This window comes from Lactuca serriola, chromosome 9 (genome assembly GCF_051521515.1).
Source record: "Lactuca serriola cultivar US96UC23 chromosome 9, Lser_US96UC23_V15, whole genome shotgun sequence".
In the NCBI taxonomy this organism is placed as follows: Eukaryota; Viridiplantae; Streptophyta; class Magnoliopsida; order Asterales; family Asteraceae; genus Lactuca; species Lactuca serriola.
Window position 1 is genome coordinate 29,958,643 of NC_136416.1, and position 27,580 is coordinate 29,986,222.

The 27,580-nt window shown below is 35.4% G+C and overlaps 2 protein-coding genes across 3 annotated transcripts; one reads left to right on the forward strand and one right to left on the reverse strand.

Moving 5' to 3' along the window:
• The first annotated feature begins 15,125 nt into the window (after positions 1–15,125).
• SR45A (RNA-binding (RRM/RBD/RNP motifs) family protein) lies at positions 15,126–17,780 on the forward strand. Of its 2 annotated transcripts, XR_013692266.1 has the most exons (8): positions 15,126–15,294; positions 15,928–15,950; positions 16,040–16,117; positions 16,215–16,332; positions 16,411–16,560; positions 16,696–16,774; positions 16,891–16,954; positions 17,037–17,112. XR_013692266.1 is itself a non-coding variant. In XM_079021330.1 (7 exons), exons 2-7 carry the CDS (start codon positions 15,928–15,930, stop codon positions 17,624–17,626), a joined length of 1,023 nt encoding a protein of 340 aa, XP_078877456.1. In that variant the 5' UTR covers positions 15,130–15,294; the 3' UTR covers positions 17,627–17,780. The 2 variants fall into 2 exon arrangements, 1 of the variants encoding a protein (XP_078877456.1); XM_079021330.1 differs by lacking the exon at positions 16,696–16,774 and having other exon boundaries at positions 15,130–15,294; positions 17,037–17,780.
• Positions 17,781–18,633: 853 nt separating this feature from the next.
• Positions 18,634–21,206, reverse strand: LOC145075039 (calmodulin-binding receptor-like cytoplasmic kinase 2). Its single transcript, XM_079021329.1, has 6 exons — positions 20,727–21,206; positions 20,182–20,414; positions 19,791–19,959; positions 19,613–19,702; positions 19,241–19,539; positions 18,634–19,148 (listed from the first exon to the last, which is right to left on the reverse strand). The coding sequence occupies exons 1-6, from the start codon at positions 20,974–20,976 to the stop codon at positions 18,828–18,830; spliced, it is 1,362 nt and encodes a 453-aa protein (XP_078877455.1). The 5' UTR covers positions 20,977–21,206; the 3' UTR covers positions 18,634–18,827.
• Positions 21,207–27,580: the final 6,374 nt, after the last annotated feature.

A 27,580-nucleotide genomic window follows, 5' to 3' on the forward strand; every position in this document is an offset into this window, starting at 1 on the left:
TGGTTTTTTTATTATTAAAGTAAACGAAAATTTCAGATTGTGTTTTTGGGATGTTACATTCACCCAGTTTAAATTTGTATTTTCTTTATATAAATTTTTTTAATGATCCCGGTTTTTTCCCTCCAAAAGTATATCAACCATTTATGTCTTAGATAATGTTGCTCCATTATAAGTATTACTTTTCAAAGATATAACCGTTTAATGAGGAATTTAATTTAATGAAGTAAGTAATTGTTAATTTAAACGAGATATATATATTCTGTAATTATTACACATGTTTATTAAAAAAATTTAATGTCAAGGTGTAAACATTAAGCATTTTTAATGTGCAATTTTAGAATACATACAAACAATTTTAGAATACATACAAACAATAATAATTGAATAGACTGAAAAAATAAATTATTAAGACAGTTAATCTTGAAAATAACATAGTTATTAAAAATTATAAAGTAAGATAAAAATAATAAGATATTATGAGATTTGTAAAAAGTACAATTAGTAAAACCGTTACGGTTATTAGAAAAAAAAAGACCGTTAAGATTAGTAAAAATGCAATATATAAACTAAGTTATCATAATAGTAATGAAATGTCATTTTTTGATATTTTATATAATTGAAAGATATACCAAATTACATCGATGATATACTAAAATTATTCAAATTTGTGCCGAGACTAATGCAAAGTTCTTGTGAACACAAAATAAACAAAAACAAACATAAAAGCTAGCACTTATATTCATTATAAATTAAAAAAAACAATCATTATTTAGAAAAGAAATTCCATTGATGATATACCAAAATTAAATTCATATAACATTTAACATTCCATAAATTATACTCTATGGCCATAATTTTTTTATGATTATTATGCAATATTTGTAGACATTTGTATGTTTTTTATGTGTTCCCCGCGTTTAACGCGAGTTATAATCTAGTTTTTACTATTCTATAAACTATTATGTAATATTTATTATGATCATTAAATGAATGGAAACCAAATCATCGATTTCATAAAAAAGTGAAATTAAGCTTAGGTTGTCACATGATATGTCTAGAACTAAATGTAACATCCAAAAATACGACCCAAAAATTTTTGTTTTAATAATAATAAAAGTCATATACTGATCGTCACAACATAAAAACCATGTGCCAAATATCTCAACCCATAATAAAATGTCATGAACATTTATGCCAAATCAAACTATGAATCAAAACAAACTCACAGGGATAAGACTGAAGCTGTGGTGTGTGCGATGCCATCATCCCGAGCTCTTCCCTTTACTTGCGGAAGTACCTGAAACCAAAACTGAAACCGTAAACACAAAGCTTAGTGAGCTCTCCCAAACTACCTCATACCAAACAAACATATAAACAACTACTGGGCCCCCGCCCACTGTATCAGACCGAAGCCCAAAAACTGCATCGGACCGAAGTACGGAACTAACCAGGGCCCTGCCCTCTGCATCAGACATAAGTCCGGAACTAACTGCCTCGGACCGAAGTCCGGAACTAGCTGTATCGGACCGAAGTCTGGAACTAACTGCATCAGGCCTAAGCCCGAAACTTACTGCATCAGACCGAAATCTGGAACTACTGAACATAACATAGCATACACATATCAACTAACATAACAACATGGACTGCATACTGAGTCGGGCCATACCCGAAACACATAACACACAAAACCTGTCTGAGCCAAGAAGGCATCAAACATTCTAACTACTGCATCGGACCGAAGTCCGGAAACTACTACTAATTAATCGGGCCGGCATTGTGGCCTTAGACCCGTTACTACTGGAAGGAAACTCACCTCGTAGCCTAGCTGCTGAAAGAACTGCTCCAGAATCTGTCTGCTACGGCTCCGGCTTCACCCCGGCTACAATTTTCATAAGGACCCTCAATCAAATACTGATAATAATACTGAGGGTAAAAAGACTATCTTACCCTTGGTCAAAGTCAACCTATCGATCAAAGTCAACCTTCAGTTGACCTGACTCGTCGAGTTGGGTCACCAACTCGTCGAGTTCTTACTCTCACTTTCTTGCTTCAGCCCGTTACTACCCGTCGAGTTTGGCATAGACTCGACGAGTTCCTCTTCGAAACTAACACTCAGTAAATCTGCATCCGACTCGCCGAGTTGTATGAACAACTCGTCGAGTTCTCCTTCAACATATGAACACTCTGACTGTGACACGCCGAGTTGTATGAACAACTCGTCGAGTCTGTTCTTGAGGCATGAAGATTGCTTAGGACTCGGCGAGTCAGGGCATTGACTCGCCGAGTTCTTCCATGAATGAGTCTACCCTCCAGCTCACTGCGTCCATCTCTCACTCACTGGTTCCACTCGGCATAACTCGAAAAGGGGAAAACAGGGGACTCGCGACTCGACTCGCCGAGTCTGAAGAACGACTCGCCGAGTCGTATGCATGTAAACACTATATACTTGATTCTGCTTGAAACCAGTCCATTCCATTCGTAGATCTGGGTTCTTGGGGCTTGATTAACACGTAAAGTTTCCAACTTTACGTGTAAATAACATCAAATGAAGGTTTTAGGGTTCAAAGCACACTACAAAAGTAGATCTAGAGCTTTCATGCAAAATGGCTCCATAAAGGTACTAGATCTAAGCTTCTGGAACTTAAACCTAGCTAGATCCGAAGGCTAATCATCTCAATGAGTCCTCTATGCTACTGCTAATCCAAGAAATGGTTCAAGAATAGCTTTAATGGCTTTAAAAAGGGGATTTACGCATAGAAATAGAAAAGGGCCAAGATATACCTTACTATCTTCTGAAATTCCTCAAGGATCTTGGATCTCCTTCTTCTCCTCTTGATCTACCTTCCTTTTTCTCTCAAGATCTTCAAAGAAACACACCAAATCACACAAAAATGCAAAGAGGGCTCTAGGGTTTCGAAAATGATGCTCTGAGGGGTGATGGGGCTGACTAGAGGCCCCAAAATTTGTTTAAATAGGGTGCAAACCCTTGAAATTAGGGTTTCGCCCAGACTGGAGGACTCGCCGAGTCCGGAATATGGACTCATCGAGTCGCCAACTTAAACATGCTCGAAATCCCGACTCTACTCGACGAGTCCGGCTACTGACTCATCGAGTTCCACCTAAAACTTGAAGAAAATGAATATATAAATATCATACCATAATTGGGGTGTTACACTAAAAGTCAATTACATTCTAATATTTGTTTACACCAGAGTGTGTTAGTACGGTACTACCTATGGTTTGCCACATCGCAATGTACCTTCACCCCCATCGAGGTACCAACATCATCAAAAAGAGTCTTATTAATACATTTTACAAACATGACTAAAGTAGCGTCATGCTATGCTAAACGCTTATCATGTGACCTGAACTGCTCGCGACATTCACGAAGGTCGTTATGCAATTCTCGGACCTCGTTTTGTAACTCACTAATAATTCGGTCCTTATTAATTGATGGTACAGTGGGGGGTTGTGGTGGTGGCGGCGGGTGAGATGAAACTTCTATATGTGCCTTCTTTGAGGAGACTCATGGCAGGGGAGTGTATAAGTGATGGTGTTATGGAAGGTGCCCTCTGAACTTCCAGGTAAATCAAGACAATCAATCCACGCCGAGCTAACTATACACCATTCCACATTTGTGATAGTGATTTGTTTTCTCTTCAAATCTAAATTGTCAACCTCCTTTCACGCATATATCAAGCGAGATAATTTATTTGCGCTAGGTTCATCAATTCATCAATTATGCTTTCTTGTATAGTATTGTTTTGTCGAGGTAAGTTTACTCGATTCCTTTAAAGGGCACTTTAACTATTTTTAAAGTTTTATATTGACTTGAATATTTACTATTCAACTTTCATAGACGCGTGGTTGCGCCGCCACATAGATACATGGAATCTTTACTATTCAACTTTCATATACACATGCGTCGTCTCCCTAAGATTTTTCCAGAAAAATCTTATTGTCAAACTCCATGAGTCTTTAACTGATCAACCTAGAAATTTGGTGCTACACCCTAGAGGTTAATGCCCTTTAAATACTCACAAAAGCCTATATAAGCGTTCAGTCCATGGGCTAGGCGCCATGAACCCTCGACGTAATTCCATTGATTTTTAATCTTTAGCTTTTTACGATTAAACCCCTCAGACTTTGGTCTTCACTCCTACCTTTCCTTGGACTTCAAAACCACCAATCAAAGCTCAGAAAAAACATAGTCGGGGACTCGAATGTTACAATTTAAGAAACTCCAATATATGAAATCCTCCAATAGAGAATTTGGCAAATGCAACCGCCAAATACCCAAATCAAGAATTAGGTGTTACAATTCTTGAGGCACACAACTTACGCCATAAATTTCAAAATGTATCTACATTATATACAATGATGGTTTGCAAATTTATAATTAAAAGTATGATTTTATCGAATATCTAAACATACAAAATGTGGATTGAATATTCATAACAATGTATACATTAGTTTTCACTAGTCATTATAAACTTACATACAAAACTTCTGTCTTTGTTATCAATTTTTTTTTTTTGCAAATCTGTAATTAGTCACTTCGATTGAAATTATCAATAGTATTTTTTTTTCAACCATGAGTTCTACGGGTATTTGCTTAATTAGGCTTAATAAATAGATAATCTCTATACAAAATATAATCAAAGATTGTATTTTGAATTCAAATTTGTTCCTGGTTTTATGTGATTATATTGAATATTTGTTGAGGGTGTTTACAAAAAATAAGAAACCTGATTAATCTACTCAAATAAATAAAAATATTTTTTTATCACATAGTCATACTCTTATTTATTTTTCCATATGTCATTTCATGGTTATTTTAGATTAAATTTTTTTCCATGTCATTTTATGGTTTTTACCATTTTATTAAATTCCACAAAGTATTTAAATGTAATAAGTAATAATAAATGAATAACAACTTCGTTAATGCATATTTCCTTTTAATTTTGAAATTTGTAAATTAAAGATAAATTATTTTTTGTTTCTTTTTTTAAGTTATTTGTCTGACTTTAAAAAATAAATGAGCACTTTAATTTCAATAATTTAATATTTTTCTCATTTTCCATATAAATTGAAACTCTTAAATGTTTACACTTTCGTATGTAACTTTTTCTTCTTAACAAAATCATATAATATACGGTCTTATAACTAGTACAAAATATAATAATCACGGAAAAGCAAGTTTTTTTCGAACATAAAAGTGACAAGTGTAGATGGAAAGTAGATATTATTAATTATTATTATGATAATATAATACTAGGTTATAACCCGTGGAAAACACGGTTATAAAATTAAATAAATTTTGATAGTTAAGAATCTTAAATATTAACCAGTTATTTAAAAAAAATTATTAAATAAGATAGTTATGTAATTGTAATGTCACTTTATGATGATCGATTCAAATAAATATGTGGAATCTTTTTTTAAGATACGTGAGACACTAGTTATGTGTAAATTAACGAAAAAAATGATGATATAATATTGATCTAGTACATCCAAATAAATAAGAAAGTTATCTTATTGATTTACCTTTTATATTGACAAAACTGCAAATTTGGTCCTTGTGTTTTGCAAAAATCTTTGGACGGGGTCCAAAAAAGTTTCCGGTTTATACAAAATGTCCAAAATCAAGGTTTTTCTGGATTTTTAGTCCTAAACGTAACAGTTTTTTTTTTTTTTTTTTTTTTTTTTTTTTTTTTTTTTTTTAATTTTTGGTCCATGGAACACCTAAATTGACTGTTTTACCCTTATTGTATTTTTTTATATTTTTATTTTGTAAATATTAATGCAAAAAAGGAATTAAGTTGGCTCACCGCATCTCTCTCTTTACCCGCCCCACCGGAGCCCTCCCCCTTCTCTCTCTTCCTGCTCATCCTCTTCCTCCTCGTCCTCTCCCTCCCTCTCTCTCTCTCTCTCCCTCTTTCTTTCTTTCTCGTTGTGTGTGTGTGTGCGCAAATGGAGGGGCTAGATGTATTTAATGGCTCAAACTTAGGTGGATCAGGGATTCTCGTGGCTTTGGTTATTTCTTGATCGGGCAAAGGAACAAAAAACGATCGAACAACCGCATCAAGAAGAAAGCGTGAAGGCAAACGCGATTTGGATCTAGTGGCTGCTGATCTTTGGTCAAGACCTCCACTGGTTCTCTCGGTGGTGTTGGTCGAAGGTGGTGGTGGCAACGAGTGGTGGTGGATGGCTTACGATCGAACAAAAAATGATTGAACGACCGCATCAAGAGGAAAGAAGTAGTGGTGGTCAGCATAACAATAACAACATGTGGTGGCAGCGAGTGGTGGTGGATGGCTTATGATGGCAGCTTTGCTTCCTCTTCTTTCTATCGTCCAGAAGCACATGACGAGGAAAGGAAAGGGGGGAAGCAACAACTGTTTGACGAGAGAGGAAGGGTTTGGGTGGAGGGTTGATCGATGAAAACAGTGGGTGCTTGGCTGATTCAGTCGACGGAAAAAGGGGTGTGGTCTAGTCGTCATTCACATGTTTTCTTCTTATTCTTAATCTTCTTTTTTTGTTTTGTAAGAACCCGATGAATGGGAAAAAGGTTTTTGGGTTTAATGTTTGACAGCCTCGTTGTCTCGTCGGATGCTGCTCCATCTCTAGAGAAGCTTCTTGATAGAAATCAAGAAGAAAACGAAGGGGGAAGTTGAAGATGTTGTACAATTGCAAACATGGAGAAAGCATCTCTTGTTCCCGTCTTCATTTGATTTGGAATGAAAGGAGCATGATTGAAATAAGGGAAGGACGAATGGAAGGAAAAAATCAGGGTGGATCGATTGTTATTCACAGGAAGAGGGGGGATGCCATGGTTGTATGCTAGTTAGGGTGGAAACAACAACTTCGGTTGTTTGCTGATGCTGCTTTTTTTATTATTATCAGATAAGTAATGAGAGAGAGAGAGAGAGAGAGATAGAGAGAGAGAGGTATCGGTAGGGGTGGAGTGGTGGTCTATCCTTTTTTTTATTTTTCTTTCATAAAGTGTTAAAATAAATAAGAAAAGAAAATACAAAACTAAAAGTAAAAGGGTAAATAGGTAATTTAAATTTTTTTTTGGACCAAAAACCTAGAAAAACCTTGATTTTGGACCTTCTGTGCAAGCTGGAAACTTTTTAGACCCATCCAAAGATTTTTGCAAACCACAAGTTTGAATTCTCATAACTTAGTCACTATAAATAGTTATATATTATTAATTCTCATTGTCTTTATGAATAGTGATGTTTTTCTTTTTTGATTTTTTGCCACAAATATTTTATATTTTGGCAGATTTAGTCCTTACAACAAAGGTTTTCCATTTTGACAGATTTAGTCTCTACAAACAAATGTTTTATATTTTGGCAAATTTAGTCCCTGTAATATACTCCATGTAAAAGAAGTTTTACATTTTGAAAGATTTAGTACCTGTAATTATTTAGTTTACAGAAAAGCTCCATTTATCTTAGCTCTTATGAGCAATAACATTTTGATGATTAGAATTTAGACACAAATGTTTCAAGAGTTGACACTTTTGATCCCCTACTTTCCTTCAATCACTATTCACACACTAACTTTTTCATTATTTAGAATTTAATCATAAAGGTTTTAAGAGTTTGTAAGTTTTGGTCCGTCATTTACCAAATGCGACCCCTATAGTTTTTGCCACGTTAGTTTGTAGACTTGGCAATTTTGGTCCCATACTCTAATCAAAACATTATACACAGACAAAATAGAACCAACAAACGAGAAAAAAACCAAAGAAACCCTGAAACATGTTAACATAAAATATACTATTAAATCACATAGCCTGTAACACCTTGTTTATAATCGTTCCCACTGCGAGATGGTGAGTAAGGAGTGGGTATTAGCTGAGTTAGAACCTTTGAAGAATCGAGTTTGGGCATCATTTGGAGGTGGATGATGAAGTTTGGATGATCCAATTACCCGGTTTGTGTTTTGGAGCCCAAGGGTATCGGTAAAGGTGTTGGTTCGGGGCCTTTTATGAATTTTGGATTTTTGTTCGGTTGAGTTTCAGGATAAATAAAGTTGATAGAAGTTTAGAGATTCTTTTTGCCTTTCCGTGGATATAAAGAACGTCAAAATCGGATTTATAACGAAGAAGTTATGGCCATTTGAAGTTAGAGGGGTTTTGGGCCAACCGAGTACGCATGGCGTTCAAAAGGAAAATGGGCGCGGGTGCATATGGGAACGCCATGTGTACCCCAAGGGAACGTTCTGCGTTCATTTGGGCAAACTAAACCCTAAATTTCGGGTCTTGAACACTATTTAAACACCTTAACTCACCTCCAACCTTTATTCTCCCAGCCTCCACTGTACCTTAAGCCTCTTTTCGAAACCCTAACCCTAATTGTGAGTATGTGAGGTTGGAAGACCATCCTTGAGTGTATATTGGAGTTCTTGAAGAAGAGTGATCACTTTGAGGTCTCATTGATCAAGGATGAGCTTTTAGATCCAGGTTCTCCAGCCCATTTGCAAGCCTCAGAAGGTATAAAGTTTCTAACTTGCTACCTTATAGCTTAAGATCTATATTAGGTCTTGTTTTGTGCTTCATATGGTCATATGGGTACTGTTTGGGAGTTTGATCTACTACAAGAGCCTAAGATTGAAGATCCTCACGTTTTTGAGTTGTTAAAGTCATAAAAATGGTAACTTGATGGCTAAGGACCAACCATGCAAAGGTTTCGGGTCTTGGTTTATGGATTGGAAGCTTTAATGGATGTTTGGGGTCCTTTTTTGGACCATGCAAAGTCACCAAGTCCGTGACTTTATGATTCTAGAGGTCCTAGATGGCTTGGATCCATGGTTGGATAGCATGGCTTTAAGCATTAAGTGCTTAATAAGCCTTTTTCGAGCCAGCACGCGGACACGACGCTTAGGGTTGAGGAATGCCCTGCATTCCGAGTTGGGTCCGCGACTTGAGTCGGTGACGAATGCCCAATGCTCCACCAGGTTACATCGTGCGTTCGAGGCATTGGTGGGATTTCAGATCTTTTTGCCTTGGAATCGGTTTTTCGGGTTTGGGCTTTTGTGATTGGGCCATTTTCTTGAACTTTACTAATATTGGACTTAGTGGATCATCATTTGGGCCTTAATGGACTATGTATTATTTTGGGCCTAGGGTTAGGCCCATTAGAGGGGTTAGGCCTAATTTAGAAAATTGGTCCATTGGTATGCTTGGTAAGTCTACCTAGTATTGGGCTTTTCATGAATGGATTTGGGTCTAGGTCATGGACCAAATTCGATCAGGGGTAAAATAATAATTTTACCCTAAGAAGGATTATTGGGCCTTGTGGAAGTCTTTATCTTTTGGGCCAAGGTTTGGGTAGAGTTCATTATGGGACAAGAGTATGTGAGGGGTAGAATGGTCTTTTACCCCAGTGAGGACTTATGGTTAAGTTAAGAAAGTCCTGGACTTATCTAATTTGTATGATGATCAGTAGCTCGGGGAGTCGAGATATGAGCAGTTCGGGGATCTACCAGCTAGCAGCCAGAGGTTATCCGTTGGATTCTGCATTCAACTTTGCGAGGTGAGTTTTCTCATGTAGGAACGGGTCGAAGGCACCAATGTTGGCCCATTTATGTATGTTAGTATGTTCCGAACTAAGGCCCGATGCCAGACAATGCCCGATGTAGGTTATTATGTTTCCGGATTCCAATCCGATGCCGGGAGGTGCCTAAGGAATGTTTGTATGTTTGATGTCTTCGTGATTCTTGCATGTGCTTGTTTTATATGTTTCCGGACTTCGGTCCGATGCCGGGGAAAGCCTGAGGAATGTTTGTATGCTTCTGGATTTCAGTCCGATGCCGGGCGGGGCCCAAGGAATGTTTATATGTATGTTTCCGAACTACGGTTCGATGTTGGGTGGTACCCGATGATGGAATGCATGTTTAGTTACAATTGTTGTCTTCGTGATACTTGTATGTGCTTGGTAGGGAGGTGAGTGTGGGCGGGGTCCCGTATCTCATCACTAGCTGAGTGTGGACGGGGTTCCATATCTCATTATTAGCATAGTAGGGGCGGGCCCATGATAGGCGAGGCCTTAGGACTAGAATATATAGTACTGTGTATGATTCTTTATGTGCTAATATGATTATATGTTATTGTCTGTATGTGTACATGCCGTATTAGTAATTTCATCGTTGAATATAGATGTGGAGGCTTTTGTATCAAAATCCTATACTAAAGCCTCTTTCCTTAGTAGATATGAGTATAACATCCACCCACTCAATGACACTTCTGAGTGGCCACATGTTGAAGGACTTCATACTATTTTGCCTCCATTAAGGAGGAGGTTACCTGGCATGCTATGTGTCAAAAGGAAAAGAGACCGGGTAGAAAGAGAGCTAAATGGGCATACAAAACATATTGTGTCAAGGGCAGACATTCCTCTAAGATGTACCATTTGCCACCAAACTGGCCGCAACAAAGCCACGTGCCCAAGTAAGCTAACTCCAGCTCCAAGCACAGCAGGTCCAAGTCAATAAACTCCAACTCCAAGAACTACTACTCCTGATGTAAATGAAGTTCCTCTGAAGAAAGCTCATGTGAAGAAGGCTCATGTGAAGAGAAGTCCTATGAAGAAGGTTCCTTTTTAATGATGCTCAGTGTTGTAAAAATCGCCGAGTTGGCCGATTACACCTTCAAGTACTCGCTACTCGGCCCCTTACCGAGGCGAGTTACAGAATCTCGAGTACTCCCCGATCGACCCCTTACTGAACTGAGTAGTGTTGTAAAACTCAGTCAAATCGGTGATTAGTATGTATAATATACTTAATGATTTATTATTTAACACACACATATGATTATTACTACATATATATCTTAAATTTTCAGTAATTATTCACGAAGTGACACAATTATGTGTTTTTTTAGTTTTTGTGCATTCACGTGTATCTAATTTTGTTAAATATTTCAATCAACTTATGCTTTTAACTTATGATTTTGACATATATAATTTCCCTAAATATATTTCTCCATGAATTACCAAATCCGAGTACTCCCCGAGTACTCCTGAGTACACCCGAGTACTCGCTACTTGGTAGTCGGCCGAACAGGTACCGAGTAACAAGTTCTACAACCTTGATGATGCTGGTAGGGTGAGAAACTTTTCAGAAAGAATCACAGAAATTGGTCTTCAGAAAAATGTTAATGTCAAGGATGGAACTGGATACAACCAAGAGGAAAGGAGCTTGGGAGTGCAAGTTGGGGCTTAAAGATCCAAGAGATTTGTTCCATTTCCAGTTCATTCAAGGTAAAAATCTCTTGTCTTGGTCTTCTATGGGATTATTCATCTTTGGAGTTGGGATTTTGGGGGTTTTCTAAGCCATTTTCGGATTATGAAGGGATTAAATGGAGTTTGACTTCAGATCTGGGCCTTAGGAGGGGTCTCATGGCATAAAGGTGCCAACTTTATGGCCATGAGAGCCCCATGCCTCTTGTAGGCCACTTCTTATGGCTTTTTGATCCAAAAACCCATTGCATGTGCGTCAAGTTCGGGACTTTACGTGTAAAATGGACATTTGGAGGCCAGATCTATGGTTTTGGTGTGTTAAGACCCCTTTAGATCGACTGTTTGGTGATGGTCAAGAGTGAACTCGACGAGTCGTTCTTGGGACTCGACGAGTCGAAGCGTAATGACCATCAAATCCTTCTGTCGAAGGACCAAATGAGAACAATGAAGGTCCCTTAGTTATCCAAGCTCATTAGAGGGCGTGGGAGTCATGGGACTTGACGAGTGCTTAGAGCAGGCTCAGCGAGTCCAAGGGAATCTCCCAAGGACTCGACGAGTTGTTCATACAACTCGGCGAGTCGTAGACCGAACACATTCTGATGAGGGAGATGAACTCGCCGAGTTTAAGGAAGAACTCAGTGAGTCGGATGAAGGTGGTCCCGATGGTTTGAATGAAGGATAACCCGCCGAGTTCTTGTTAGACTCGACGAGTGGAGTTAGGGTTGGATCGAGTTAGTGGAGTATGGACTCGACGAGTTGGTAGACTAACTCGGCGAGTCAGGTCAACTGGGTGTTGACTTTGACTAATGTTGACTTTGCCTGGTTTTGGTATGACCCCGGTTAGGGTTGCATACTCAAATGAATAACTTTGTAATATTGTTGTGTAGGGATCGAGGAGTCAAGGGTAGTCGACTTGTACGCCGAAGATAGATCAGATACTGCACGACATCAAGGTGAGTTACCTTCCAGTAAGGGTGGGTCTAAGGCCATAATGTCGGCCCACCATCAGGGGTATTTGGTGGATAATTGTCTCTGTAATAATTATCTTGGTGTGTTTATGTGATATGGTAATAAGATATGTTTGTATGATATGCAATGTGTATGTTAGTGGTAGTAGTAGGGAATAGTTTTTCCCTGACATCGGTCGTTAGGATCGAAGGGTAGGTCAGTACCCATATATGCTTGACTGTATGATTATATCTTGATATTGTATGTGGTATGATGGGGAAACTCACTAAGCTTTGTGCTTACAATTTTGGTTTTGGTTTCAGGTACCTCTTCGTTGAAGGGGAAGTAGCCGACGGTATAGCAGCGTATCACACACACACATGGTTTCCGCATTGGGTTTCTGGGATTGTACTTTGATTTTCATTACTTTTGATGTCATGGGTTGGGACACAACATTATGATTTTGTAATGTGTTATTTTATTGACAATGTTTTGGTAAAATGTTTTATAAAATATTAATTCAAAAATGAAATTTTTGGTCTCGAAATTTAGGATGTTACAATAACCTTCATCTGTTTCACTTCTTCTCTAACAGATGCCACATCCTCTAAAACTTGTATAAGATAATCTGCAACATCTGAAAGAGTATCTTCTGCAATGGGCTTCATATTCTCAGGTTCTTCATCAATCCATTCCTAAACTTTACACTTTTCCCTGGTTTATGTAGTAATAAAATCAACAACATAGAAGGTAAGAAGAAGAAAATCGGTGCGATTTGACAAATAAAATCAATTTAGGTATTTACCAATGAGTTAGGGCACACTCGGAATTTTTTCCAGGGTTATCTTTGGTCTTGGAGGTACGAATTCTTGTAGGGAGTTTACAATCACGGAGGACTTCCTTATCTACTCTGTCATTGCTTGAACCTGTGGAGATTCTTGAGCCACTCTACATCTTCTTTCTTCTTCTATGACAAAACCGTGATTCCGCCTCATGTTGAATGTTAACATTCATTTATAAGGAGTGACTAAGCTAATTAATTGTTATGCAGTTGTTTTTAGTGTCACGTATGCTTCCACAACAACAAAATCTATAGAATCCGGTCAAAAGGACCTAATGTATACATATTAATAAAATATAAGGGTTTAATTTACAAAAAAAAAAGAATATGAACTAAATATGTACATTTCAAAAAGTAACTTACCCTATCAAATTATTATATATAATATTAAATTGTAATAATTACATTTTTTTTTCTTATTTTAAAGTTGTATATTAAAAAATATTTTTTATTTAATATATATATTTTTTAGAGAAAACTGCAATAAAGTCCCTACAAATTGGCCTCATAATCGATTTAGTCCCTATATATTTTTTTTATTCAATTAAGTCCCAAATACCGGTAACCGTATTCAATTTAACCCTTTGACCCGGTCAACAGGTCATCTAACTTTCAAAAATTACATTTTTGGCCCAGATTTCAAAATTTATTACAAATTTGATCCAAAATTTACACTTTTAGCCCAAATTTTAAATTTTGTTACAAATTTGGTCTACACTTTACCCTTTTTGCCCAAATTTTAGAATTTTATTATGAATTCATCCTAACTTTAGTTTTTTTTTTACAACTTTTTTTCTCAAAGAATTGTTTGAAATATGTTTTTTCTTGATAACATCATATTTATACAAAAAAAAAACGTATTTTCACATAAAAATCTTATATTTTATATATAAAAACTTTCTTCAAAAAGTTTTTTGTATATGAAATATTTAGTTATAAAAATAAGTATTTATTAAGTATATAAATATATAGAAATCCGTTTTTATTAAAAAATGTAAACAAAAACGTAGTTTACAAAAAAAATGTATACAAACACCTATTTTATCTATATTTTTTTTATAAAATCGTGTTTGTTTATATTTTTTTTATAAAAACGTGTTTGAATATTTTTTTATAAAGTACGTGTTTGTATATATTTTATAAAATGTATACAAACACGATTTTATAAAATATATACAAACACGTATTATATAAAAACTTATTTAAACACGTTTTTATAAAATGTATACACACACGTATTATATAAAAAATTATTCAAACACGTTTTTATAAAAAAAATATAAACAAACACGATTTTATAAAAAAATACAGATACACACCTATTTGTGTGCATATATATATATATATATATATATATATATATATATATATATATATATATATATATATATATATATATATAAAGGTGATAGGTGTTTGTATACATTTTTTTTATAAAAACGAATTTATATATATTTACATACTAAATAAATACATATTTTTATAACCAGATATTTCATATACAAAAACCTTTTTAAAAAAAGTTTTTATATAGAAAATATAAGATTTTTATGTGAAAATACATTTTTTTTGTATAAATATGATTTTATAAAGAAAAAACATATTAGAAACAATTTTTTGGAAAAAAAATTATAAAAAAAACTAAAATTAGGATGACTTCATAATAAAATTCTAAAATTTGGGCAAAAAAGGTAAAGTTTGGACCAAATTTGTAAAAAAAAATTAAAATCTAGGCCAAAAGTGTAAATTTTGGACCAAATTTGTAATAAATTTTAAAATCTGGGCCAAAAATGTAATTTTTGAAAGTTAGATGACCTGTTGACCGGGTCAAAGGGTTAAATTGAATACGATTACCGGTATTTGAGACTTAATTGAATAAAAAAAATATATAGGGACTAAATCGATTATAAGGCCAATATGTAAAGACTTTATTGTAGTTTTTTTTATTTTTTAAATCAAATCGTATAATATATAATTAAGATGTTTTCCTTTTTGTGTGTTTTGGAAATTTAGAAAGATTGGAATTAAACCAGGTTGAAACGTTAATTTCACGTCCGTTCGTCCAGAACCTTCTCTTCCTTTCTGGACGGTTCCAACTTCCACGTGTGTGGTAGTAATCTGTTTTCTCGTCAAGTCTCAACTGTCAACCCTCTTTTTACGCATATAGAGACCAAGCGAGACAAGTTATTTGCGCCAGATTCATCGATTTTTCTAGCGTATTGTTGATTTCTTGTTCTTTGCGAAATTGTTGAGGTAAATTTTACTTGATTCATCCAAAAAAGTTTTTATTATTTATTATTATTATTATTTTTTTAATGATTTATCTATTTGTCCGTGTTTGTATGTTGATCGATGATTAAAGATGATAGTTTGTTGTTTGATCTGATTGCAAATCAACGATTCAGGAATAGTTCGAATGATCAGACATGGTTTTGTTCTGTTATTGATTTTGGATTTTGTTTAGACTGATAATAATATATGATCAGTAGGAAAGATATGGAATCCATATTATCATCCATTTTCCATTGATTTTGATAATCGCACGAGTGGATTATGTACCTGTGTTATTGGTTTCTCATTTCGTTGAATTGTATTTTTCTAACTTTGAACTACGATAGTGAATTACATCAATTTTCTTGCTAGAATTTTTATTACTGTTCGTTCTTTCTTATCATGCTCTTGTGAACGCGGGTGATCCTCGTGGTACGAGTTTGTCCAAGTCAAACCTGTGTACGATTTAGATTTTGCCTGAATTATAACGGATTTTGAAGCTTAATGCTTAATCTGTATTTTGAATTGAAAATTTAGAATGAGTCGATAGTCATATTATCTGATCATCTTCGCGTCATTGCTAATTCAGCTGTTTTTTTTTTCTTTAAAATCCAGATGTCGTACTCGAGGAGGTCTAGGTATGTGTAATTGCGTGCATCTCTGGGGATTACATATGTTTGTTAGTAAGGATTTTTTTAACAGAGGATTTGCACCCTTTGGTGTTCAGGTACTCCCCTTCTCCTTCACCACCACACAAGCGCTATGGCAGGTCTGTGTCAAGGTCCAGATCAAGCTCAAGGAGTCGGTGAGTGTCTCTTCAAAGACAAAAGAAATTGTAAATTGGAGTTGGATAATTGTAAAATTTTGAATTGTTAGTAGTTATTGAATTGAGTGATGTTCAGGAGCTATGATTATGAGGCAAGTGACATTGAAAACCCTGGAAACAATTTGTATGTAACTGGTTTATCAGCACGTATCACTAAGAGAGATGTTGAGAAGCATTTCTCGGCAGAGGGAAAGGTATCATGGTTTGTAATAAATAATGTAAAATGTTGGAATTATTGTAGAGTTAAAGAATTGTGAGTAATGAATGTTTAGGTGGAAGACGTTCACCTGGTGATGGATCCTTGGACTCGAGAATCTCGTGGATTTGGGTTTGTATCCATGTCTAACATCAAGGAAGCTGATCGATGCATCAAGTATCTTGATGGGTCTGTTCTTGAAGGCCGTGTCATCACAGTGGAGAAGGTGAATACATTCTCTACAGACAGATACATTGACGTTTTTAAGTTGGTGTATTAATTAAATATGAAAGATGTTTGGTTTGTTTGTTTGTGGGTGGGTGGGTGTTTTGTTTTTGACAGAGTTTGGTGTATGTTGCAGCATAGCTTCTTGTTGTTCTTCTTCATCAAAGTTCCAAACTAACAAGTCACAAGCAAATGCCAGAGTATCAACCCAGAGGGTTGTATATATATTCTCATTTCTTTGACTTTTACCAAAATATGAAACGCTGTGTTGTTTTGGAGAAAGGAATTGTTGTAGTTTTGTGAGGTGATGGTTTTGGTATTGATATTGCAGGCGAGGAGGCGGAGAGGCAGAACACCAACTCCAGGAAGGTATCTTGGGCTAAGGAGTGCACGTGGTATGCTGAGCTGAGAAACCTTTTATGCATGGTTGATTGATTGATTGATGTGACAGTAATCTTACCTTGTTTACCGCAACAGGTGGTCGTCGTCATCGATCCCCAACCTACTCTCCACCACGTTCGCATAGGAGTAGGAGGAGGAGCTATTCTCCTGGTTACTCGTCTGATAGTGATAGAAGCAGGAGCAGGAGGAGGTCATATTCACCATATTATTACAGAAGGCGTGTGCGTGGAAGGTCCAGGTCCTACTCACAAGGCTCTAGAAGCAGCCCAGAAGATGGTTACTACAGGAGGGGTAGGGGGAGAGGTGGCTACAGTGATCGTTATAGGTCTTACAGCCCAGAAGAGCGTGATTATAACAGGAACAGGAGCAGATCAAGGGACTCTTCTTCACCTGAGTACGAGTACAGCAGGAGGAGAAGTAGGAGGAGTTATCGGTCTGTATCTCCTCCAAGTGTGTCTTCTTCCCCAACAACAAGGAGGAGGAGGAGGAGGAGGAGTTACTCTTCTAGCATGTCGCCGGTTAAGTCAAAGAGAAGCTACTATTCAAGTGTTTCTGTGAGTAGTAGATCAAGGAGCCCTGCAGCTGACTATTCCCTTTCCAGTAGGAGTAGGAGCAGCAGCAGTCTCAGCTCTAGGTCCACTGCTTCTTCTGACTATACAAAATAAGAATATTCATAACTTTTTTCTCTATGGACAGGACTAGCCTACTACTAGGAGTAGGACTCTGGCTATGCATGTTATGTTCTTACAGCACAGCTTATTGATTTACGACATATATGTACTGGTTGTCACTTTTATTTCAAACAACTTTCTTTGCCTACCTACTTCTGTTTTGCTAAATCTGTTTGATTGATTAAATCATCCACTTTTTGCCTTTGGATGTGGTACATAAACAGGCAGTCGGGCTTTAATCACTAGGTTTTTGGCTGCTTGCTTCTCAACCTCTCAAATTAATATCAACATTTGTTTTCGTTGATCACAAAAACTAGTTTTTATAATAATCATCTAGTTCGATTATTTATGACAAACATATGTATGTGCAGTTTTTTCATCATGAAAAGAATGGAATCTCAGTTGACATCTACTTTGATATGCAAACATTCTTATTTCTGTTTGTTGTTTGTTCAACCTCCAACTCCAACAGAGGGGTGCAAATTTATTCCTCTTTAAAGATTAAGCCATCTACATGATACTTACCATAATAGTGCTTCGTCCTTGTTTTTGTTAGCAGAATAGTGTATGTTCCTGGCTGCTTTGGAGTTTTGACAAAGCCTTCATCGACCTTGAGGAACAACAATTTTTATGTTTGTGCTTTAGCCCCATTTTCAGCTTGTAATAAACTTTATCTTCCTCACCAAAGTCATACCTCCACTTCTTGTTTATGAACCACAAAGGCCATAAGTAAAAGCTATTTTTTTTCATTAAATCTGTATAATTGGCAGGCATTCTTCTCTCCACATCTTGGAAGGATATTCGCTTTAATTGTCCTCGCCTGTAATACTTGAAAAACTCACTTGTGTTGTGTTGTATAATGTATATAACAGGGAAAAACAGTCCAAAGACCCGATTTGAGTTTGACAAAAAAAACAGAACAAGAGTGGTTTGGACTTGGTTAGATGATGCAGTAAAATATGATTATACAAGCTGCCTGCTACATCTTGTAGCAAGAAGAATGAAACCCATCACAAATTTGTATTATTATCATCAACCACAATACAAGATTTATACATACATACATATGTGTTGTGCGTATAGATTATATATTTTTAATGAAATATACAGTAAATAAAACACCTGAAAATATATATATCCTCTCTACATACAAAAAAACCTTTTATCTTTTTTTATACAATTTCAATATCAGCAATCATGCAGATTGAAATCTTTGGTTGGTGCTTTCTTCAATCCCAAAGAATTCAATTCGGTTCTTCCTGGCAGCCATTTGAGGTGGCACCTGTACAGAATGATTTGCAGCTTCCATGACCTCATTATACTCATGGTAATCCTTTCTGACTCTCCACAAGATCTCTGCACATCTTTTCATGGAGGGTCTTAACTGTCTGGTGGGGGCCAGACACTGTCTGGCCAGTTTCAGCACCTTCTCCACCACCATAAGAGCCGCCGGATTCCTCCTTAGCTTTGGATCCATCGCCAACACCACCTCCCCTCCTTTTAGTCTCTGCAACGCCTGCATTGCAACCAAACACATTTTTCCTTTTTTTTCATCAATAAAGATTAAAGAATAAACACACATACATTTGTAATGTCAGAAAAACTTACCCATTTTGTTGTCAATTTCTCATTGGTAGCTTTATTTATCTCAATCGGTAGTCTTCCAGTCACCATCTCCACAAGCAAAACCCCAAAGGAGTAAACATCACTCCTATCAGTAAGCTGATAAGTACTCAGATATTCAGGATCCAAATACCCTGCAGTTCCTTTCACTTGAGTTGATATATGAGTGGCTCCTGGATCTTCAACACTTATACGCGCAAATCCAAAATCAGCCACTTTTGCACGTAGTTTATCAGTAATCAGTATGTTAGATGACTTTATATCTCTGTGGATTATTGGTAGATCTGAAAAAAGAAAAACCAGTTGTTAAAGCTAAACATTTCTTCATGTTTCATGAAATGTTAAACAGAAAGATACCTGTATACGTATGCAAATATGTAATTGCATGAGCTACATCGATCATGATATCCAGACGTTCTCCAATTTCGAGCCCACTTCCACATTTACCTGAAAAGGATCACTTCTATGCATATAAACATCACACACAAAAGTGAAAATACGAAACTGCCCTTTTGAAGAAACTAATTGGCTTTACCATCTAAATGTTCACGAAGTGTACCATTGGCAACGTATTCTACCAAAATCATACGATCTTCTCCATGCTCTATATATCCATAGAATCTGACCAGATTTAGGTGTTCAATCTTTGATAATGTTTGTATTTCATTTCTGAACTCCACTGGTGTCCCTCTTTCAAAATTGTCCTGAAATAAGAAATAAGCAACAGAAACTTCTTAATATTGAGACTAAATTTACAAGAAGCATTAATCTCCCAAAGTAAATGCATTGATCAATTTAGTCACAATTTGATATAAATCTTTGTTTATAATGGTATTTGGCATTTAGGCTACCAACAAAAAGGTCTGAATGTATCTTATTTCTGTTATGGAGGCAGTGTGAGATTTCTATTTAATAGAAAATTCAACCTTTTTTGCACGCTTTACAGCAATGATGGATCCATTTTTCAAGGTTGCTTTATACACGATACCAAATCCTCCTTGTCCGATTATATTTGAGGCAGAGAAATTTCCAGTTGCCTTAGAAATATCTTCAAAGGATAACTCAGCTGTGCCCTGGGGTCCATCAGAGGCTTTGGAAGGTGTAGAGGAAGAAGAGTGGTTCAGTTTTCTGCTGCTTCTTAGAGAAGCTCGTGATGAATCTGCAGAAAAAAGTACAATCAATTCTCAATATACAACCAAAACAATTCTGTTGATCTCAGAAGATCAATAGACAACTAAGTCGACTTTCAAAATCCATGAGCATAATCCAATTCATCAACTATATGACGATTTGTTAAAATTAGTATGCTCTTAGAACTCTGGATTCGAAAATCCCTTACAAATGCTACCAGCACAGCTTCTGGATGAAGAACAAGTAAACGATGGTGAAGTTTTTCTTAGCAGAACTGAGTACGAGGTTCAATTTTCAATGATTTACTTTTAAGAAATGCGAAATTCGAAGTGAAACTTACATTGAATTGAAGGCGGCTGAGCATCATCTTCAGCCACATGAGCTATATTGCCACTACATGTCAAAACCCTAGCTATGGCACCAAAAATAGAACTCTTTTCCTCTTGCACGGGTTGATTCCTGGGTAAGACATATATGGAAGCGGAACCGGAATTTGAATTGGAATTGGAATTGGAAGTGGAACTGGAACTCTGATTCCAAACTTGTCCAGGGCCGGGGCGAATCACCGGAGATTTTCTTGTTTGATTCATATGCAAAACAGGCCCTGTTTGATTGTTGTGTAAAGATGTGTGTTCTTCTCAGGTTTCAATTATGTGAATTTGTTGAAAAGTAATAAAGTATAGATTTTGCATCGTTTACCAAAAAGATTAGTCCAATTGAATGTTTATGAATGATTCTTGCGGATTAAAGAATTTATTGGAGACCAAATCAAGCCATAAAAGGGGAAAATTAGTACCGACTTCCAGGGCTAATTCATATTTCTGGCTGGAGTATTTGATTAATAAATTTATAAGAGTTAAATATTCAGTTAGAAAATCCAAAATTAATATACAAAAACAGGGGTTTAATCCAAACAAACGATTTAGTTTTTTTTTTTTTCATAAAAGAATAAAAGTAAGGTAGTTATTGAATATTTGGGTTTATTGAAGGGCTTTGACATAAAAGTCAATAAGTTTTGTAAGTTTTACAACGATTATTGGTTCATTAATGCTAGAAGTTTGCAAATTTTTTTTGTTCGTTAAAACCCTTAAATTTGGTAGAAATGTTGGATTTCATATTTTTTTTGTCATTAAAATCCTTAAGTTGACGGTGTTGTATCGAAGATCATAGAGAAAGAGACGGAGGCAAGTTGATGGTGTGTCATCGGAGCAGCAACAAAGGTGATGACGGTCGTCATTGGTGGTGTTAGAAAGCGAAAAAAAAGTTTGATGTTTTGTTCTTGAAGCTTGTTAATAGAAAATAGAAATCAAATTTAAATATCTTAATATTAGAGTTATGAAAATGGGTTCACCTATTCCATTATTTTACCATTTATGTCGCTGTATGTTTTTTTAGCCATTGATAAAAAAAATCAAATGCTTAGATTAGAGCCTATTGGTTCTTAATCTATTAATGGTTTCTATTTGAAGCATTTTCTAATCTTCAAAGTTCAAACCACAACCATCATAGTGTTACGTAATAAATGCTAGAACTAAATAAATACATTAACAACCATAAACTTTTAAAAAGATTTTAGTTTATAATAAGCAATAAAGATGTTAAAATATATTTTTCAAGGATAAAGTTGGTGAGATTTTAAATGCTTAAAACATAGTTGGAAGATCAAAGTCAAACTGAGAATATAAGGACAAGTTATGGCACAGTAATACACGGCTAATCACAGAATTATTGAAATGGGAGGAATCAATGAATCATTTAGTATATTAATTTATGTATCCTTAAACAAAATTATCATTTATTTTGCAATATATTCATTAGAAAATGCCTTTATTTTGCGAAATAATTATTTTTGATGTTAAATTATTTTGCATAAGGACCAGCTTATGATGCAAAATATGAATGTCAAAATATTAAAGTTGCCACAATAAACATATCAATTATCAAAAATTAGCTTATAAGCTAGTTTTTTAAAAAGTTATTTAAATTTTATTAATAATTAATGTTTTATATATAACTATAAGAACTATATTATAATAAAAGTAATAATATAACTCTATTGATTAAATGATCTTAGAGGTACAATTTACGTGAGGATTAATAAATAAGTTATGACCAAAATTGATATATGTATAAATATATGAGTGAGGACTAATAGTTTAGAGAAGTCAATCCCATGTTTTTTTATATATACTTCTTAATTATTAGGAATATTTGTTATTGTTAATTTAGATTGATTAGTAGTTGCCACGAGGTCCACGACCTTCAAAAGGATATGTTTGAATTAAATTCGAAAAGCCAACATCAACTACCTAACTTCCAATGATGCATACCTCCTTTTTATAAAAAGAACAAATTCTATAGGCCTTTTATCAAACATTTTTTTTTATAATATCTTAAAGATAGCTAATCCGTATACAACAATTTTTTTTCATACACAATAATTAATGCTTTAAAATGTTGTTTCTAATTCAACATTGTTATAAATGGCAAAATGCATAAAAGTCATGTACCTTAGTTATTTTTTAGGGTTTAACAACTATATTTCAATTTCTTTAATTCAATGAATATCATTCAAGTTCGATAATTTTTTCTATGTCGACTAGTTTGATATGCTATAACATGTCAAAGTAGTTATAATAGAAAATTTTGTTAAAGTTGGCTTTAATGAAAATTTTGACCCTAAATATTCCACTAAACTTTACAAGATTTTCTATTAGATCGCTTCTATTAGATCGCAGAGTGTGGGTGAGAAGTTTCTCTCACTTTTTCCCTATCACGTCATCATTTTCCTTACTTTTCTTTCCCTCACTAAAACACAAGGAATGAGTGGGAAACTTCCCTCACTATTTGTTTTTTTTAAATAAAATTATTTCATTTTTATGATTTATAAATTTTAAATTAATAATAAACATAAAATTTAATTAAAAATAAAAAGCATTTCATTAATTAAAATAAATATTACATTAAACCTAATATTTAAATAAATAGAAAATTAAAAAAAAAAACACAAACAAAAAATCAAACAAACCACAACATAGAAAACATAATTAATATCCTAATTTAAAAAAATACGACACTTGGAATCATCGTCCTCGTTATCAACCTCATCGTCTTCATCATTCTCCTGAACGTCATTCTCGTCATCGGAATCTTTGTTCTCGATGAACATATCAGAATCATCGTCTGATTCGCCAAACAAATCATCGTCACAATACTTTATCGACGGGTGAATATGAGCGTTATAAACATGTTCCACCAAATCAGCACGAAGGGCGTGATGAATGTCGCGATTGTGTACTTCTCTCTATTTGCATTATACTCTTGTGTACCTGTACTGATATTTGGCAAAACTTCATTTTTGTTGTACCGACATATCGATCTCGTGAACGTCATGCATGTATCATATTATACAATATGATACATGCATACATTACGTGATGTAACCTTCTCACTTATATGACCTTGCGCCGACTACTAGTACTTGTCAACGCCTCTTAAGTACAACAAATGTTCGCTCCACATCCTTCCTAGCTGACTCTTGCGGCTCTTTAAACTTTTTCCTTTTCGGCTCGTTAGGACATGTAAACGATTTCACAAAAACAGACAAGAAATGATATATACCGTCAGTAAGATAGTATCCACGCTTATATACTACCCTATTTGTTTGAAAAGGTACATCGTGCGACTTTCCAAGGTAGATATCGTTGAATACTGGCGACTGGTCTAACACATTGATGTCGTTGTTTGCACCAGCTTGACCAAAGAATGCATGTCATATCCAAAGATCATGTGATGCGATAGCCTCTAAAATGATCGTCGTCTCTTTGTGGACACCTCTCATGTACTGACCACGCCATGTGTTGGGGCATAATGACCAACTCCAATGCATGCAATCGATACTACCTAGCATTCCTGGGAGTCCATGCTTGCCTTCATGCACTGTGTACAATTGGTTGATATCCTTCATATTTGGTTTGTGCAAATATTGTTGCCCATAAACCAAACAGATCGCTTTGCAGAACTTGTACACACTCACGCACGGTACGTTCTGACATTCTAAAATACTCGTCACATTTGTCTGCGCCCATGCCGTATGCTAATTGACGAATTGCAGTTGTGCATTTTTTAATTGGAGAGAAACCTTTTATCCGTCTTGCATCCATTTTCCATTGGAAATATGGGAAACGGTCTTCCAAATCGCCAACAGTACGTAAGAATAGTTCATTCCTCATCCGGAACCGACGTCGAAACTTTACAGCATAAATGGCGTCATCTGCAAAGTAGTCTTCTATAAGACGATCGTGTCCGGCTTCGCGATTCCTACGCAACGACATATTTCTTGGTTTAGATCATGCACATGATGTTTTGCCTGGTCGGTTTTGAAAGTATGCAACCGTTTTCGCCATAACGGAACCGATAAGTTTATCCTCCTCTGGAGCCGTTAAATCGGATGATGAAGATGATGACATTTTGATTAATATTTTGGAGAGAGTAAGAAGATATGGGTTAAAAAAATATTGGGTGTTGTGGTATTTATAGTGGGGGAATAGAAAAAAAAATTATATATATATATATATATATATATATATATATATATATATATATATATATATATATATATATATATATATATATATATATATATATATATATATATAACCGTTGGAACCAAAAAAAAAAATGAAGAACACAAATTCTGAGTGAGAACGCGACAAACCCACCCCACCTCCTCCCCATGCAGCACTTCCCGCACCCCCGGTGTGGTGTTCATCGGAACGGGAAAGACCCCATCCATCCTTCCCGCTCCGGCTCCGTCAGGTCTTATAATCATTTATTTTGTCACAATTGTTACATATATAAGTTAGATGACTTTTTAGTAACAAAATTAAAATATAATGATAAACTATAACAAAAACCAAATTTTAGTGGTTTTTAATTTTTATATGTTTGCCCAAACAATTTGTAACAACTAGCTAAACCACTTTGCTGAAAGACAAAACTACACAAATGGTCCCTGTGGTTAGCTCAAAATTGCCACTTTGGTCCAAAAAAGTTTGGACTAGCACCACAGGTCCAAACTTTTCATTTTGTTGCGAATTTGGTCTAATTTGGTATGAACTTTTTTATAATGACGATTTTGCCCTTATTTTTTTTTTCTTTTTCAGTTTTTTTATTAATTCTATTAATTTTTTGATGAAATAAAAAAAACAAAATAAAAAACCAACTAACCCATCCATCTCTCTCTTTCTCTCCACCGTGTCACCGGAAACCACTGATAGCTGCCGAAAGCCACTGTCACCTGCCGGAAACCACCACAATCTGTCGGAATTCGCCACCACAACCACCATTCTTTTCGGAAACCACCTCCAAAACCTCCATTCTATCCGCATTTCAACTTTCTGCTTCTTCATTCTCTTGTTCTCCGAAAACCTCATGAACTGTCACCACCATTTGATGAATTCAAACATAATTTTTCCAAATATGAAGAACAAAACATTCTATTTTTTCTGATCTGAAGAACAAGAAGTACTTACAAACTTGTAAACCACAAGATTAACTAGATTTGTAAAGGCACAAGAACTATTTACAGATTTATAGAAGCTTAACATTCTTAAATCAAAATTAAAAAAAAAAAATCTACACTGATATGGATCAAGAAAGATGAACACGATGCTGATATGGATCTAGAAAGACCAAGAAAAAAAATACTGACAGCGAATACGTGGCCTGAGTCGTTCGAAGGTGTTGAAACCCCTTCATCAGAGCTTCCACCGTCTTTAGATCTTGAAAAAAGGACGATAGGTTTTTTTTTTTTTTTTAGAATTGTAAAAGGACGAAAATAGGATTTTTCTTAGTTTCTCTTCTTCTTCGTCGCCCTTTCCATATGGATTAGGTTTTTGTCCTGAAAATCGAGCTACCACTGTGGGATGGGTTTCCAGATATAAAGAGGAAGAGGGTTTTCAGATCGATAGATCTGAAGAAAGTTTTCAGACTTCACCGGTGTAGATCTGTTCTCGTCTAAGGACATTGGAGACATGAGCTCGCGACTGAAGACTCTCGAGGCAAAGAGGCGGATTTTGATTCAAGGTTTTATCCTCCACCGTTTCGTCTTCAGATCACCATGTGTGTCTTCAGATGAAGAACCCGAGAACCAATGAACTCGATTTGATTCCGTCTTCTGATTTCATATTCTTCTTTCTCCATTATTCGATCTTCCCTCTATTTTCCCTTCCTTGATTGTTTAGGGAGAAAAGTCTAGAGAAGAAACATATCTCAGATCTGGTTTTGGTTGGACGAGAGAGAGAGAGAGAGAGAGAGAGAGAGAGAGAGAGAGAGAGAGAGAGAGAGAGAGAGAGAGAGAGAGAGAGAGAGAGAGAGAGAGAGAGAGAGAGAGAGAGAGAGAGAGAGAGAGAGAGAATGAGGGGTTAGTTGGTTTTTCTAATTTATTTTTTATTTATTTCATCAAAAAAATTAATAGAATTAATAAAAAAACTGAAAAAGAAAAAAAAAATAAGGGCAAAATCATCATTATAAAAAAGTTCATATCAAATTGGACCAAACTCGCAACAAAATGAAAAGTTTGGACCTGTGGTGCTAGTTCAAACATTTTTGGACCAAAGTGTCAATTTTGAGCTAACCACAGATACCATTTGTGCAGTTTTGTCTTGCTGAAATTCAGGGATACGTCCCCAAAACTTTTCTTGGGTTTGGCTTTGTTTCCATTTTGGTCCTTACTTTATGTAAAATGACTATTTTAAGTTTTAACTTTATCTGATTTTCTCTAATTTATTTTTTATTATTTGTTTCTTTCTTTCCAACAAACCACATAGACGAAGTCATTGAGAATGAGACTCGATGCAAATTCAAGGCCAACATGTTTGTAAATTGTAATTGTACCACAATACAATAATCACAATTCCTTCTCAATTCACATGTATAAACTACAAAGATGTTTCATCGATCTTACATAATAACTACATATGAAATTATAATATATCATATATCAATTTGTTAGCAAAAACACCAGCAAAGTAACCTACTAATGCCATCATACTCCATGGAACAGCACTAAATCATGCTGCTTGTCGAAGGTCAACATGGTAAATCTATAACCCAAAAAATAAAATAAAAAAATACAACCTACTCACTATTTTAAGATATATGGAAAATAAAACAGTTTCTCGAAAACAAAAA

Coding starts and splice junctions, on each gene's coding strand:
- SR45A (XM_079021330.1), top strand. CDS start 15,928: ATGTCGTACTCGAGGAGGTCTAG. Junction 16,333..16,410: donor ATTTCTCGGCAGAGGGAAAG/GTATCATGGTTT, acceptor ATGAATGTTTAG/GTGGAAGACGTTCACCTGGT. Junction 16,955..17,036: donor TGGGCTAAGGAGTGCACGTG/GTATGCTGAGCT, acceptor TTACCGCAACAG/GTGGTCGTCGTCATCGATCC.
- LOC145075039 (XM_079021329.1), bottom strand. CDS start 20,976: ATGAATCAAACAAGAAAATCTCCGGTGATTCGCCCCGGCCCTGGACAA. Junction 19,960..20,181: donor CTGTAAAGCGTGCAAAAAAG/GTTGAATTTTCT, acceptor TTCTTATTTCAG/GACAATTTTGAAAGAGGGAC. Junction 19,703..19,790: donor ACTTCGTGAACATTTAGATG/GTAAAGCCAATT, acceptor GATCCTTTTCAG/GTAAATGTGGAAGTGGGCTC.